The sequence below is a fragment of the Leopardus geoffroyi genome, chromosome B4 (genome assembly GCF_018350155.1).
Source record: "Leopardus geoffroyi isolate Oge1 chromosome B4, O.geoffroyi_Oge1_pat1.0, whole genome shotgun sequence".
Taxonomy (NCBI): domain Eukaryota; kingdom Metazoa; phylum Chordata; class Mammalia; order Carnivora; family Felidae; genus Leopardus; species Leopardus geoffroyi.
The window spans coordinates 38,538,430-38,552,719 of record NC_059341.1 but is presented as its reverse complement, the minus strand read 5'-3'; the positions used below and the strand labels follow the sequence as shown (position 1 = coordinate 38,552,719).

General features: G+C 47.0%; 1 protein-coding gene across 2 annotated transcripts in view; it reads left to right on the top strand.

Annotated features, from left to right (window-relative positions):
* The window catches only part of CRACR2A (calcium release activated channel regulator 2A), a 133,860-nt gene that overhangs the window by 100,061 nt on the left and 19,509 nt on the right, over window positions 1–14,290 (top strand). For both annotated transcript variants that reach the window (XM_045463846.1, XM_045463845.1), the window contains 4 exons: window positions 3,636–3,681; window positions 5,608–5,714; window positions 9,274–9,592; window positions 13,650–13,782. In XM_045463846.1, the coding sequence (XP_045319802.1) occupies window positions 3,636–3,681; window positions 5,608–5,714; window positions 9,274–9,592; window positions 13,650–13,782 (605 nt within the window). The remainder of the gene's footprint in view (window positions 1–3,635; window positions 3,682–5,607; window positions 5,715–9,273; window positions 9,593–13,649; window positions 13,783–14,290) is intronic.

The following is a 14,290-nucleotide window of genomic DNA, read 5'->3' as shown; positions in this document are numbered from 1 at the left end:
CCCTTTCTCTTTTAAAAAAAAAAAAAAATGATGTTTATTTTTGAGGGAGAGAGAGCGCAAGCTGGGGAGAGGCAGAGAGAAGGGGAGACAGAGAATCAAGTAGGCTCCACATGTGGGGCTCAAACCCATGAACTTGAGATCATGATCTAAGCCAAAGTCAAGACACTCAACCAACTGAGCCACCCAGGTGCCCCTGGTATGCTTTTCATCTTCAACAAAATTAAAGAAAGGAGGGCAGTTCCTGATAGGGGAATTAACAGAGAAGGAAAATGATAGCAGAGAAGTGAAGCAGTTTACCAAAGGAGACAGACACTCACTTCAGGAGTCAGAATTGAGATCTGTATCTGGCTGATTCTCTTGATTCTGCCATAGTCTCCTAATGTCTGTTGAATGAGCAAATGAGTCACAAACAGAGCATAAACAGAGCAAAGGAGTTTAGAGATTCCTCCACTTGCTAAAACTTACTGTAAATTCAAAGCTCATTGGTCTGGAATGTGCCAAAACCAAACCCAAAACAAAACCTGTGTGTGGAAAGATGGGATTTTCACTTTTGCGTGTGAGGTTTCCAAGTTACAGTACCTTCTGTCTGCCAAACACCTCTTGGGAATGGTGATGGGGCACGAGCACTTTGGGTTCTGCTTTTTATTTTTGTTTAAGCTTATTCATTTATTTTGAGAGAGATAGAGTGCTGGAGGGAGAGAGAAAGAGAGAGAGAGAGAGAGAGAGAGAGAGAAGAATCCCAAGCAGGCTCCACGCTGTCCGCACAGAGCCCAATGTGGAGCTCGAACTCACCAACCATGAGATCATGACCTGAGCCAAAATCAAGAGTCGTCTGCTTAACCGACTGAGCCGCCCAGGCTCCCCAGGTTCTGGTTTTTAGAGTGCAGTTGTCTTAAATCAGGTGCACTCTGACTTGTTTTGTTTTATTTGAAAGCAAGGTGAGGTCACCATGTCTGGCATCTGTGATGCTACCAAATTGAAAAGTGCTCAGAACTGAATGCATTTCAGATTTACTTCCCTCAATACCTGATTCAAACAGGACTGCAAAGGCTGGGGAGATGGAAGGGGGTTCTGACATGACCAAGTTCTAATCCATTTGAGAGCAGGTCTTGAATCTTAGAAGGCTTTAGTGAAAAGAAGAGAACCAGGTGTACAAGGACAAATTTTGATTTTTCCCCTTTTTTTCTGTTGTACTTAGAAGAAAAGGACAGATTCAAAGCGAATGAGCAGAGGAGAATGACAAGGCAGATCTCTACAAACGCATGGGTCTTTTTGATGGAGACTGGCATTTGTGCAGAATTACTTGCCCAAAGTCTTTCTGTGCTATCACATGCATACAAGCTTAGATTCTGCAGCAGGTCAAAGTCCATCCGTAGCGAGGAAGGCCCCCATGGCAGATTTTTCCTCCACAGTGAAATCGTCGGGTAGTGACAGACAGCAGTGGGGAAATGGGAATCAAGGACAGAGATAATGCCGAGGCAAGGGATATCAAGTTGGAAGTTGTGGGGGAGGATGGGGGTCTGCCCCCATCATGGCAATGGCTGGGATATGACAGTGTGAGGAAGGGACTGCCCTCCTAGGGGCAAGTAGCAGCAAAAGGAAACAATTTCAGGGGACTCAGTGGGGAACATGGACTTTGGGGCCGGATCTGGGTCAAGACCCAGCACTACCCTTATTACTTTGTGTGACCTTGGGCAATTGACTTAACCAGATGGAATGTTAGTTTTCTCATGCCTGCTTCACAGGCTTCTCTTGAGAGTGAGATGATATATATATGAGTGACCATCATGACAGGGCATTAGTGTGAATTAAGGTGGACATTTATTTAGAGGGTGTAGCATCTCTTTGACTGCCGAAGCTTCTGCCTGGAGATGACTGCACAAAGCAGGAAACACCACAGCGAACTCCCTGATGGAGATGGGGCTTCCCGGGGCCCCCATGTCCTCACCCGGGTGCAGGGCTGCTAACCTCTCTGCCAGCATACAGCGAGGGGCCTTCTGGAAGGAAACTCTCCCTTTGCCATTCTCAGGCTTTGCTACTATCATGGAGACAGGCAGAACCGTCACATGAGCATGTCCCCTGTGCCCATCCATGCCTACCTCCTGCCTTCTCTGTCGTGGTGGTTGAACGCCCCATGTGCCTGGCTCTCCCAAATGTGCACTAGAATGAGACCTTCCTCAAGGGCTGGTCCAGTGGATATTGTCTCTCCTCCATGGCTGGTTGTTTCTCTTTTGGGGAGACCAACCAATGTCCTATAGCATTTCTTACCCAGTAGCTCCTGTCACCACTTACTACTTTGCATTTCTTTAATGGCTTTCAAAACCTTTCAAAAGAATTGTTTACACTTGCATTCCATCTCCACTTCCTTTCCTCACATTCTTGACCCTCCAGTCAGGCTCTTTCTGCCTCAATTGCACTGAAAGGGGAACCAGGGACCTCCATGTTGCTTGAAAGAGTGGCCAGTTCTCAGGGTGCCACCCTTGTCTCCAGCAATGTATTCTTAGCACAGCATCTATAGGGCTCCTTTGAAAACTTGAGTCAGATCAGGACACTCCTCTGCTACTCCCCCAACCCCCACGGCTTCATATCTCATCTGGAGTAAAATCCCAAGTTCCTACAATGGCCCACAAGACTATGAATGAGCAGGTCTCCATTTGTCCCCTCACCTTTCTCTGACCTCATTTGCTTTTTTAAAAAAAATGTTTATTTATTTATCTTGATGGGGGGAGTGGCAGAGAGAGAGGGAGAGAGAGAATTTCAAGCAGGCTCCATACTGTCAGCACAGAGCCTGACGTGGGGCTCGAACCCACAAACTGTGAGATCATGACCTGAGCTGAGATTAAGAGTCAGACACTCAACAGACTGAGCCACCCGGGTGCCCCTCTGACTTCATTTCCTAGCGGCTCTCCTCTGAGCACTCTGATGCCCTCTTCTGTGTTCCTTGCACACCCCTGTTTGAGCCTGACTCCAGGCTTAGCCTTTGCTGTCTCCACTGCCTGTGCTGCTCTTCCCTCAACTGCTGGCATAGTGCCCCTCCGCTCCTGCAAGCCTCTGCACAGATGCCCCTCCCTGACCGGCCTCATGAAATACCACTGCACCCCTGGCACTCTTTATTCCACGTCCCTGCTTTGTCTTTCTTGAGAGCAATGAACCCTGCACTAAAACACCAATTCCCCAAGGACAGAAACTTTTTCTTTTATCTATTTGTGTAAACCTTGAGAGCTAGGACTTCACTTAGCATGTAGTGGGTGCTCAGGGGACATTTGTGGGAGTACTGCATGCATGCATGAAATGAATGGTTGAGAGAGAGAGTGCGCCCAATAGCAAGCTCACAGGTGCAGCTGGAACTGCTGGTCACCCTCTGGGGAGGCTCCCCCTAGTGGCAGGACAGACCAGTGCATGATCCTGAAGGGCGGTGGGTGTCACAGTCATTCTATGTCCCCTCACCCCTGCCTCCAACTGATTTACACACAAACTACACCCCCCCCCCCCGCCTTAGGAAAGAGATTCCACGCACTCCCTGGGCCTTCCACATAAAGCCTTTCTCTGCACTCCTCTCACTGGCAAAGTGGCTGCTCTTGGATTTCTCGACTGCAAATACCATGTCTGAATAGATTCCCCTTTTCTGTTTGCAGGGAAAGGAACAAGCACCTTCGGGATGAACGGGACATCTGTTTTCAGGTAATTGCCCTGTGTTCCCTTTCCCGACGGGGTTTGGGTCCCCTGGCCGCCAGAGACCATGCTGGGACAGGCCCAAGAATGTCCTTGCAGTCTGGCTCACCCTTTCTGTAGAAGCAGAAAATGGCATGGATTTTTTGAAAATAATAAAAAATTCGAGGGGGCCTTCTGAGTAGCAGTGTATTAGTTTTCCGTGAAGTAACACACTTTCTTCTTGGCATGAAGAGACTACGATGCTTGGGAGGGTCACAGATTTCTTGGACATGGACATGGTAGCTCCATCCAGGAGGCGGTGCAGTTGAAATGTCATGATCACTTTTAACCAAAACACTCACAAGTTTTTTTTTCCTTCATTAAAATTTTTATCATTTGATGAAATTTGCATTTTTCCACAATCATGGAACAAATTAAAAATGTACATTTGACTATTAACATAGCTGATTTTAAGTACCCATTTTTTATCCTGTGGGGACCCTGCTCCTCCAGACCTGAGCTCTACAGTACACACTTTCCCTAATAGCACAGAATCCTATATTTATTTACAGGTCATCATTTTGAGCCACATTAAACAAAATCCAGGATTCCGTGTTCTCCTACTCATCTTCCCCTTTAGATAGGAGTCATTGGATGCTCTGAAGGGAAGGAAAAAGAGGGAAGAATTCATTGATGCAATGTTCTAATGATCAGGATATTTCACACCATGAATTTCTCGTATGTCCCTGGGCAAGTCATTAATTTCCTTGAACCATGACCCCAACTATCACATGAGGAAAGGGAATGCCTATCCTTTTTTCCATATTATAGATACTTTTGAGGGAAAAAAAAAACTCTTGGAAAGAGGAGGGTCATATGCTGTGGGCCCTTAGCTGGACAGTGGCCTAAATGTGGTCAGCACAAGGCAGCCGGTTTGCAGTGAATTAGGTCCGACCTGGTTTATAACTGCAAATCCCTGGGGGACCTGGTTACACCACTGTATCTTTTCTGTCACTGACTGGCAGCAAACTTCTCTACCGCCTACCTCTGTGTACTATTCGAGCAAGGCTTAAGCCTACACATGTTTGTTTGAGGATGATAATGGTTATAATTGTTTTAGAAGTAACACTGAATTTATTATGAAACTTCCAACCAAATGTCCCCCTAATCCTTTGACCTCACGTCCCTCCACCTGCCAAACTCATTTTGCTTTGAAAAGGGAATGGAATTAACAACCCCTAGCGGGGAATAGAAAAAAGAGGGATAAAATCACGTTCATGCTGAATAATAATTAAAGATTAATTTGGAATCATTAAAGCCATACCTTCAGGGACCCTGGGAGCACTGCAGCCCCTCCTTCTCTCATTAAGAATCACTGGAAATCGTGGGGATGGTTGATGAGAGATTCTTCCTTGTGATCTAACTCCCCCTCATGTTCTGGAAGACATTTGCTGGGGAGAATTGCCAACAGGGTTGCAAGCCCTGACTCCTCCCCTCCCCCACAAGGGCGCTGGGCTAATCGATCCTCTGGGCCAGTCCCTTTCTCATTCCTGGGGCTTTGGAAGTAAAGAGTTAGAGGCACACAGATGAGTGTGATTTAAAGATGCACAGACATTTCCACGCGTAAATATTTTCCTATGCATTCCACATTATCTCTTCTTATTGTCATCTTGCAAACTGTTAGTACTCCTGTGAAGGGTAACAAGGTGGATCCCAGGCTCTAAACTGTGTATAGATTCATTCCCTTAGATTTTGGGGTGGGAGATGGAGGGATCCTGGCAAGAGACAATAACAAAAGGAAAGAGTGGGTGAATGTTAACAGGGAGCATGTGAACATTGCGTCTTCAGAAATTTGTTTAGAGCCTGACCTGTGAGGTGGGAAAGTTGAGCCCTTTCTGTTCAAATATTGGGACATATCAGCAGGCATGGATCTGAGGGCATTCTGTGTTTCTGCAGAAAGATAAGGCAGCCAAGGCAAACACAGCTGCTTCCAAGGCAAACTGGAAACAGAGATCTGGCTCTGTGATAGGCAAATATATGGATGGCAGAGGGATTCTTAGGAGGTAAGTTATCCTGTATTTCTTCACTCATTATGTGTTCATTTGTCTTGCACTCCTCCAGAGCTGGCTCTGAGCCCGTTGTTTCTCAAGGAGTGGCCCTGGGTGAGGAAGCCTGGAATCAGTTTCACTCATTCCCCTTGAATCTTGGAGGACATGTTCCTTCCTTACCCTACATCCAAGTGGGAGGAGGACTATGCAGAGCAGGTCCCTAGGACAGGACATCGTCTTCTGGGGCTGCCCCACCCTGGTGTGTGTCTACAGAAAGGAACTGAAGAGACGCTGTAGATCAGTGGAGGAAAGAGAGAGAGGACCAGAGGGGTCGAGCAGGAGAGATGAAGCGTGGCTGTAGGTACTGTGCTCTCTGTTGAGTAGGCTGAATGCACTTGGTTTTTCAAGGACATGACTATTTGGGCTCTGAAGGGAAATTAAAGTGTGGTATGGAGTCTCCAATAGTTGAACTCCTTTATAAGCAGGAATAGGGCCTGTGCTTGACAGATTCCTTTCAATGACTCATATTTAATTACCTCAAAGATAACATTTTTTGTGGTTGTTAGACAGCACATTATTGAATTGGAGTCCCCAAAGGGGTGGCTCATTGCCCATTGAAAGAGGCAAACCAGTCCTCTGCCCTCTCTTCTTTTTTGACATGTTGCTCCATCCACATAAAGGCCACATAAAGGTAGAGGCAACCAGACCCCTAAGTATGAAAGCCAGGGAAAAAGTGAATAGATTTGCTTATCCAGGAGACCCTGAGGACAGCAAGTATGAAATACACAACACAAAAAGGGGAAGTGACTCTGGAGATGTTGATGAGCTCATCAGTCAAGGCTTGGACCCAGTCATCCTGAATTCCTTTTCTAAATAGCTCAGAGAGGGATACAGTTGGGGATCCAAGTTTCTGCAATAATAGTTGGCCTTTCACCAACTCAGCATTGAATATATTCATTCAACAAACATTCACCAATGGCTTACTTTGTACCAGACATTGTTTTGAGTTCTGTGAAGATCCAAAAATAAGCTAAACATGAGTCCTGCCGTAAAATCCATTATTGAGTGCCTCCTATGTGCAAGACATTATGCTATGTGCGAAGTATACAGAGGTGAGCAAAATAGATCCTGTCTTTGCTCTCATGGAGCTTATGGTTGAGTAAAGGAAACAGGCAATCAAGTAAATAACAAATTGTGCGCCATCAGTTCCAATACAGACTTTGGCAGAGGCCACTGCTCTCTGCTGCTGCTGGTACATAGCCTTTGGTGACAAAACCAAAAATGAACACAGTCGTGCTAAGCCAAGGGTATTACAGAGTGTCAATAGTGCTCGAGAATTTTCCAAATCAAAAGCTTTTTTCAAAAAAATGCTTCATTTTAGGGCTGTTGCGGTGGCCATTTTTTTTTTCTGGCTGCAAGGCCTTTAAAAAATATGCTGCATGTGTATTCGCACACTTGCTCACATGTGCACACATGTACATACTTGGGTGAAAGTGAATGGGAATACTAATTGTGTTCTAAAGTGGATAAGCAGTCAATAGGGTTGATAGACTAGAGAAGAAATTTGTTGGAGAGAGGACAGTCAGCTTCTATTAAAAACTATGATTTTATAAATAACTGGAAAAGTCCCTGAATTGCTATAAAGTTCTTTATTTTATATCAAGGGAACCAAATTAAGTCACCATTTTTGTGAGCAAGCCTTCTCTCTTAATTTATCTTTTGGAGTTGTACTTAACTTTGGGACAATGATACATGCAGTGTTTCCTTTTTCCTTCCTATTACTGGTCCTTAGGAATAATAAATATTATAAGCTGAAGACAGGGGGGAAATGAAGGGAGCTTCACTGTTCTGCATACTCTGTGACCTTCCCCCCTGCCTTCTTTCTCCATTGGCCCTGTGACTTCCTTACCTCATTCACATTCTGTTTTCTTTTCTAATCATTGCATATTTGTGTGCATGTGTGTGGACGTGCATGTGTGTTTCAGTTTTGGACTCAAAATTCTCCCTGTCAAACTTCCATTTAAAACACTTCCCAGCTTTAATTGTTCACAGAGACCCGAGCTCCTGTGCCAGGAAGGGTCTGTGAGGCCTTTGCTGTCAAAACCTTCTGAAAATACAGCCTGTGCTTTCATTCTACATCTGGTTGACCAGTTGCCTCCTTTCACTTCCTGCTGCTTTTCCTTATTCTTGATGCTCAGATGCTTCTGGGAGCAAATATGCACGTAGACCTCTGAGGCCACTTACTCTTCACTCTGACTTCCAGGGACACTGAAAGAGAAAAAGAAAGGTAGAAAAAGCAGGTAGAGGTGCCCTGTCTGGCTTGCTTCCAACCCCAAGCCCATCCCCAAGTGGGCAGCTTCTTTGGAGCCAGTGGACGTCCATCCTGTGGTGGGGGCTTCTCCCAGAGCAGCAGTACCCCTCACTCACATTGCCAAGGGCTGTTTTGTGAACATGTCTACTTATGCATTGTCTTATTTGTGAGATAGGCAGGGGAGATGAGCCACATTTTATGCTGAGGAAACTGAGATTTGGAAGGGTGGAAGTGTCTTACCTAGTGGCATAGTCAGTAAGGGCTGGTATGGGACCACAGCCAAGGCCACCTGATTGTTAATTGTGGATACTTTATTTCCAGATCTTTTTTTAAATGTTTTATTTATTTTTGAGAGAGCACAAGTTGGGGAAGGGCAAAGAGAGGGAGACAGAGGATCTGAAGTGGGCTTTCCACGGATAGCAGTGAACCCCAATGTGGGGCTTGAACTCACAAACCATGAGATCATGACCTGAGCTGAAGTCAAACGCTCCACCGACTAAGCCATCCAGGTGCCCCTGTCTCCTTTCCTCACACCCTCACTCCACCTTTTAAGCACTTCCCACAGCTTGTCGAAGTATATTTAGTTGTGCCATTACTGCTTCCATTCCCTACGCTGAGCATTCCAGGAGGACATGTCCACCTGTGTGTGACTATGTCATTAGCTAAATATCTGGTGGTAATCATCATCACCACCACCTTCATCATCTTCATCACCACTACCATCACCACCACCTTCACGATTGCCATCATCATCAACATCACCACCATCTTTATCATCATCATCACCACAACCTTCATCATCACACCATCAACATCATCATAATCATCACCAATGCCTTCATCATCTTCATCACTACCATCATCACCACCACTTTCATCATTATCACCACTACCTTCATCATCATCACACCACCTTCATCATCTTCAACACCACCATCCTCACCACCACCTTCATCATCATCATCACTACCACCTTCATCATCACCATCACCTTCATCATCATCACCACCACTTTGTCATTTTTATATTCACTAAGCACTTCCATAAGTGTGTTGGGTGAATGAGCCAAAGAATGCAGGGTCTTGTTTTTTCCTTTCCTGGAGCTCTCTGCCCCCAAGGCGTGATGCTCTTCAGTTACTTGTTTGTCACAGAGCTTTCAAGACATCTTGTTTGTCAAAGAGCTATGAGACATCTCTCTGGTTTCCATATTGATATATTTTGTGCTATTCTCCCCATTTCTCTTCCTTCCCTATCCAAAAATAGCCAGTCAGAGGAGGAAGAAGATGTATTTGGCTTCTTGAGAAGGAGAAGCTCCCTGGGCCTGAGTGGATATCCCCTTCCAGAAGAGGAGCCAGGACCTGGGGGTCCACTCACCCGGGCATTCCGCAGAATCATCTCTATTGAAGAAGACCCCTTGCCCCAGCTCCAGGATGGTGGCTTTGAGCAGCCACTGAGCAAATGCCCAGAAGAGGAAAAGGTCTCCCAACAGAGGGTGGAAGGACAAAGCCAACAGGCCAGACCTTTGGAACGCATGCCTACATCTCCTCGAGGGCAACCTATTGGAAAAGAAGACCTGTCTAAGGTAAGGACACATCCTATATTGGTCCATAGATGTCACTTGTCACCTCTATACCTGTCATTTGCATTTGAGCCCAAGAGCCGCAAAAGCAGCGTGAGAAGTCAGGTTCAGCTTGGGAAGTCAGGTGCAGCTAGTTTTATGAATCATCATATTTGTGTCCTTCTGATACCAGCTTGCCCTGCTGAACTGAGTGTCACTGGGGAGACTCAGGGGTCCTGGTAAATACTCTATAACTTCTGTTGTTTTCCCCACTCCCTATGTTCTCATTTCTGATTCAGATTCAGAAGCATTTACTGAGTAGCTACTTTAGACAAACAATCTGCTTGGCTCTTAGCATAAAATTATCACATACTTTTGAAATTACACATCCTCTCTCACATTCTGTGACTGTTCCCAACAGGGCCAATCATTGCTCTGCAAAGTTTGTGTACCATCATTTTTCTCTCAGTTCCTGATCAGCTAATCATGTTTTCATTCCCAAATGCCCTGCCCATGCCTCCCTTTGGGGTGACCCTCTGTTCCCACATCCCTCCTGCACTCCCTACCAGGTATTCCTGCTAAATCCTGTGGGAGAAGTAGGCCATATTAACCATCTTCCTCTGGTTCACGATGATGATGTTCCTCACCTTGTTGGTGATCCAGGCCCATGAATAGACTCCTCAAGCCCTTTCACCTCCCACTTGACCCTCTAAAAGGCTATAGAAATGTCCACGACAATGTGAAAGAGGCTCCCCCCTGTCCACTGGGGCAGCCCTTTAGACCTGAGCCCTTACCACTGGAGCATTTTCAAATGGCTGTGTTAGCATGTATGACAGGAAACCTTTCTGACCGCTGCAGGGACCTGTCGGCATCACTGTCATTCTTGGGCCTGGCTTAACATTCATGCCTACATATCCTTTCCCTGAAGGGCCCTAAGCCAGGGGAAACTGAGAACTGGATGGCACCAGTGGTGGGTAGGAGCTCCTCCTTCCTACACGCCCTTCCATGTACCCTTCATCACAGACCTACACTTGCAGGCAGGGGGCACATAGGGGTTTTAAATATCCCAAGATATACCCCCCAATATAAAAGTGTTAAGAGGTCAGTAGGAGACCAGATAAAGGGAAAAACTAAGCATCCATGTGTGCTGGGCCATGTGATCCCCACAGTTGTCTGATGGGGTGCATCAGAAATGGCTTCTCCCATGTGGCAGAGAGGGACACAGAAGCCCAGAAGAGTGGGGCCTGGTCTAGCCCCACGGGGACATGCGCCCAGGCTTCTCATCATGTGCTCTTCTGTCAGTGCTGGCTGCCCCAGGTGTGCCAATAGTTAGCCCAGGACAGAAACTACAGCAATGGGGAAATACACTGTACGAGGAGGCAATAGCAGCTTCGGTGGAGGCTCTGGTCTTTAGAAGAGTGCTGTGAGGCAGGCCCTCCCATGCAAGGCTGCTAAGGAATAAATTGGTACAGCCTTTCTGGAAAGCGGTTTGATAACAGGAATCAAGAACTTAAAAATTCCACATCCTACAAACTGGCACTTCTCGTCCTAGCAATCTTTCCTAAGGAAATAACCAGATTCAGAAAAAGACTTAACTCAACAATGGTTATGTATATTTGTAAACACTTGAAAAAATGTCCAATGAGAGAAACATAAATTCAAGTGTATTAACTCAATAGATTACGTAGCACTGCTAAAAATAACATTTTCAAGAAACTTTAGTGATGCAGAAAAATATTTATAATTTAATAATATATGAGAAAGTAGAATAAAATTGCATATAATATCTCAAATCTTTTTATTTTATTAAGTTTGTTTATTTTGAGAGAGCAGGAGAGAACGAGTGGGGGAGGGGCAGAGAGAGAGAGGGAGAGAGAGAATCCCAAGCAAGCTCCACACTGTCAGTGCAGAGCCCAATGCAGGGCTCAAACCCACAAACTATGAGATTGTGACCTGAGCCAAAATCAAGAGTCGGACGTCTATCTGACTGAGCCACCCAGGCGCCCCAATATCTCAAATCTCTTTAAGTAAAACATATATTCATTCATCTATATGGAAAAAAGCCTGGAAGAAATGCATCCAAATACAAATAGTGACCATTTCTGGGTGGTAAGGTAGATTATGAGTAATTATTTTCTTCTCTACTTTTCTGTTTTTCCTAATTTTATTTTTTTAATGTTTATTTATTTTTAAGAGAGAGAGAGAGAGAGAGACAGAGCACGAGTTGGGGAATGGCAGAGAGAGGGGGAGACACAGAATCTGAAGCAGGCTCCAGGCTCTGAGCTGTCAGCACAGAGCCCGACGCAGGCCTCGCACTCACAAACCATGAGATCGTGACCTGAGCCGAAGTTGGCCGCTTAACCAACTGAGCCACCAGGTGCCCTTGTTTTTCCTAATTTTAAAAATTAGCATGTATTACCTTTAGTTTCCTAAAGCTTATTTAAAAAAAAAAAAGTGCTAGGAAGGAGAATGAGAACAGGTCTTTCTCTAGCCCTGGCACCCCAGTCTGGTTGCTTCACTGCAGACTGCCCCCCAGAGGGGACACAGGTTACATGAGTAAACATGACTAGGAGTTCCCTGCACCTGTCAACTGGGTCCTGCCTAGAGCTGGACTATCAGTATGTTGACCTTCTTTGGCCTACAAAAAAATGTGCTCTTCTTGGAGCAGGGCCAGCACAGCATCTGCAGCCAGAACCTCCTTCTCTTGCCCTAGGCCTCACATTCCCCACCTGTCGCTGTGCCTAGGGATACACAGACTGCTGCACTGAGCTGTAGTCTCAAATAGATGACAGTTGGAGGCAGAGAGGCTGAGCAGAGACCATCAGGTTGGATGCCCTTCTGCATTACAAGAATAAAGAAAACAGGGCAGAGAGCATAGTTTATGAGTGTGCGGTTTTTTAAAGGTTTAGTTTAAACTCCTGTAATTGACCTTGAATTCCCTCCTAAGTACTACATGGAATTGATTTCTCCCCAAAAGGCTGTTAATGGCTTTTCTCTGAGACTCAAGTTCTGCTAATATCTGCTGTCACTCCATTATAGTATTTGCTCAATGAGAGGAGCTAATTCCCCCAAATCCGCTTCTAAATAGATTCAAAAGAGCCTCCTGGCTTGGGCAGGCGGTGCTGGGCCCAGAGGCAGGATTTGGGCGAGCACACAAGCAGCTCAATGGAAGGGAGGATCATGCAGCCGAGAGGACTTTGTGCCAGAAGGCGGCTCCTTACTCTGCTGCTCCTGGCAGTCCTGGAGCAAGTCCATTCCCCACTGGGCTCTAGCATCCCAGACTAAAGAGCAGGCCGGCTCCCAGTCTATCTCCCTACTGCTGCTGGGCACAGGAGAAGGAGTACAGTGACTGTTTGGCTCTCGAAAGCTCTGTCCAGTGGCCTGGCATTGTGGATTTCCCAACCTACTGAGTGGAGACTGTTTCCCAGGGCAGACAGGGTCCTAAACAGAAGCTGATGAGATGGACAGAAGAGTGATATGCAGGGAGGCAAGAGCGTCCTCCATTCAGTCCAGGCTTGCAATGATAGAGCAGAAATCAAGGCTCCCTAGCCCACCCCAGGCAGTCTCTGCCCCTGTGATATAGACATGCTTCCTTTTTTCTATCTCCCCCCACCTCCAGCAAACATCCCACCTGTCCTTCCCCCGCATGGAGCATCTCTGCCTCCTCTTTAAACCCCAGCTGAAAGTGTCCTCCCCTGTGGATCCTTGACTCTTCCTCTGTGCTCCTAGAGCACTCAGCAGCTTGTTTTATAATTTTTTGTTTACACGCCTGCCTCCTTCCCTCCCTGGCAAACCAGGCCTGCCTCCTTGTCCCTGTGTCTTCAGGCACAACACAGGGGTCTGCAACACAGGAGGCAGAAACACATGGTTGAATGAGTGTCTCTCTTCCCTCCCACTGAAGCTAGAAGGAGCCTCTGTGCCCAGAGCCCAAAGCTACGTGCATCCAAAGCTTGAGTGCCCTCCCTCATGCTGGTCCGGGGGCAGGTCCCCACCTTCACCTGGACACTGTAGGGACAGGTCATAGCAGGAGGAGGGGCTGGTGACCATCCTGGCAGTTGGCCAGACTGTCTGCCATCCACAGGAGGAAGCCTCTCCCTCCATCCCAGACCGGCTCTTCAAAATTGTGTTAGTGGGCAACTCAGCCGTGGGGAAGACATCTTTCCTGAGGAGATTCTGTGAGGACCGGTTTGCCCCAGGCCTGGCAGCCACTGTAGGTGAGTTCTCGGGTCCCACTCTGGGAAGGGGACGGTGTGAGAAGGGGGCCCAGGAAGGGACTGGGGCCCAGCAGGAGTGACCATGGGGGCCTGGCGGGTAGGGGAGCCTGTGTCCGCTTGTTCCCCAGTGAGGCTAAAGGGGCAAGGTGAAGCCCACCTCCCTCACCCTGCACGGTGCTAGCTGCTGAGCTTGTTCCATATGGAGCGGAACCATAGAACGCTTCCTCTGTCCAGCCTCAGGGGAACTGAAGTTTGCCCCATGCTTCCTCATCTCTGAGCCCATCTATTTCTTATCTTTTTTTCTCCATTTTCAGCAGGGCCCTGAGTGTTCATGCTTTTCCTCAGGTCCACACCTGACACCACAATCCCCACCCCATCCCCCAGGGGCCAGCAGCTTCCTGCCCTGCCCTCCGGTGTGTGTGTGTGTGTGTGTGTGTGTGTGTGTGTGTGTGTATCCCCACCTCCCCCAGGGGCCAGCAGCTTCCTGCCCTGCCCTCTGGTGTGTGTG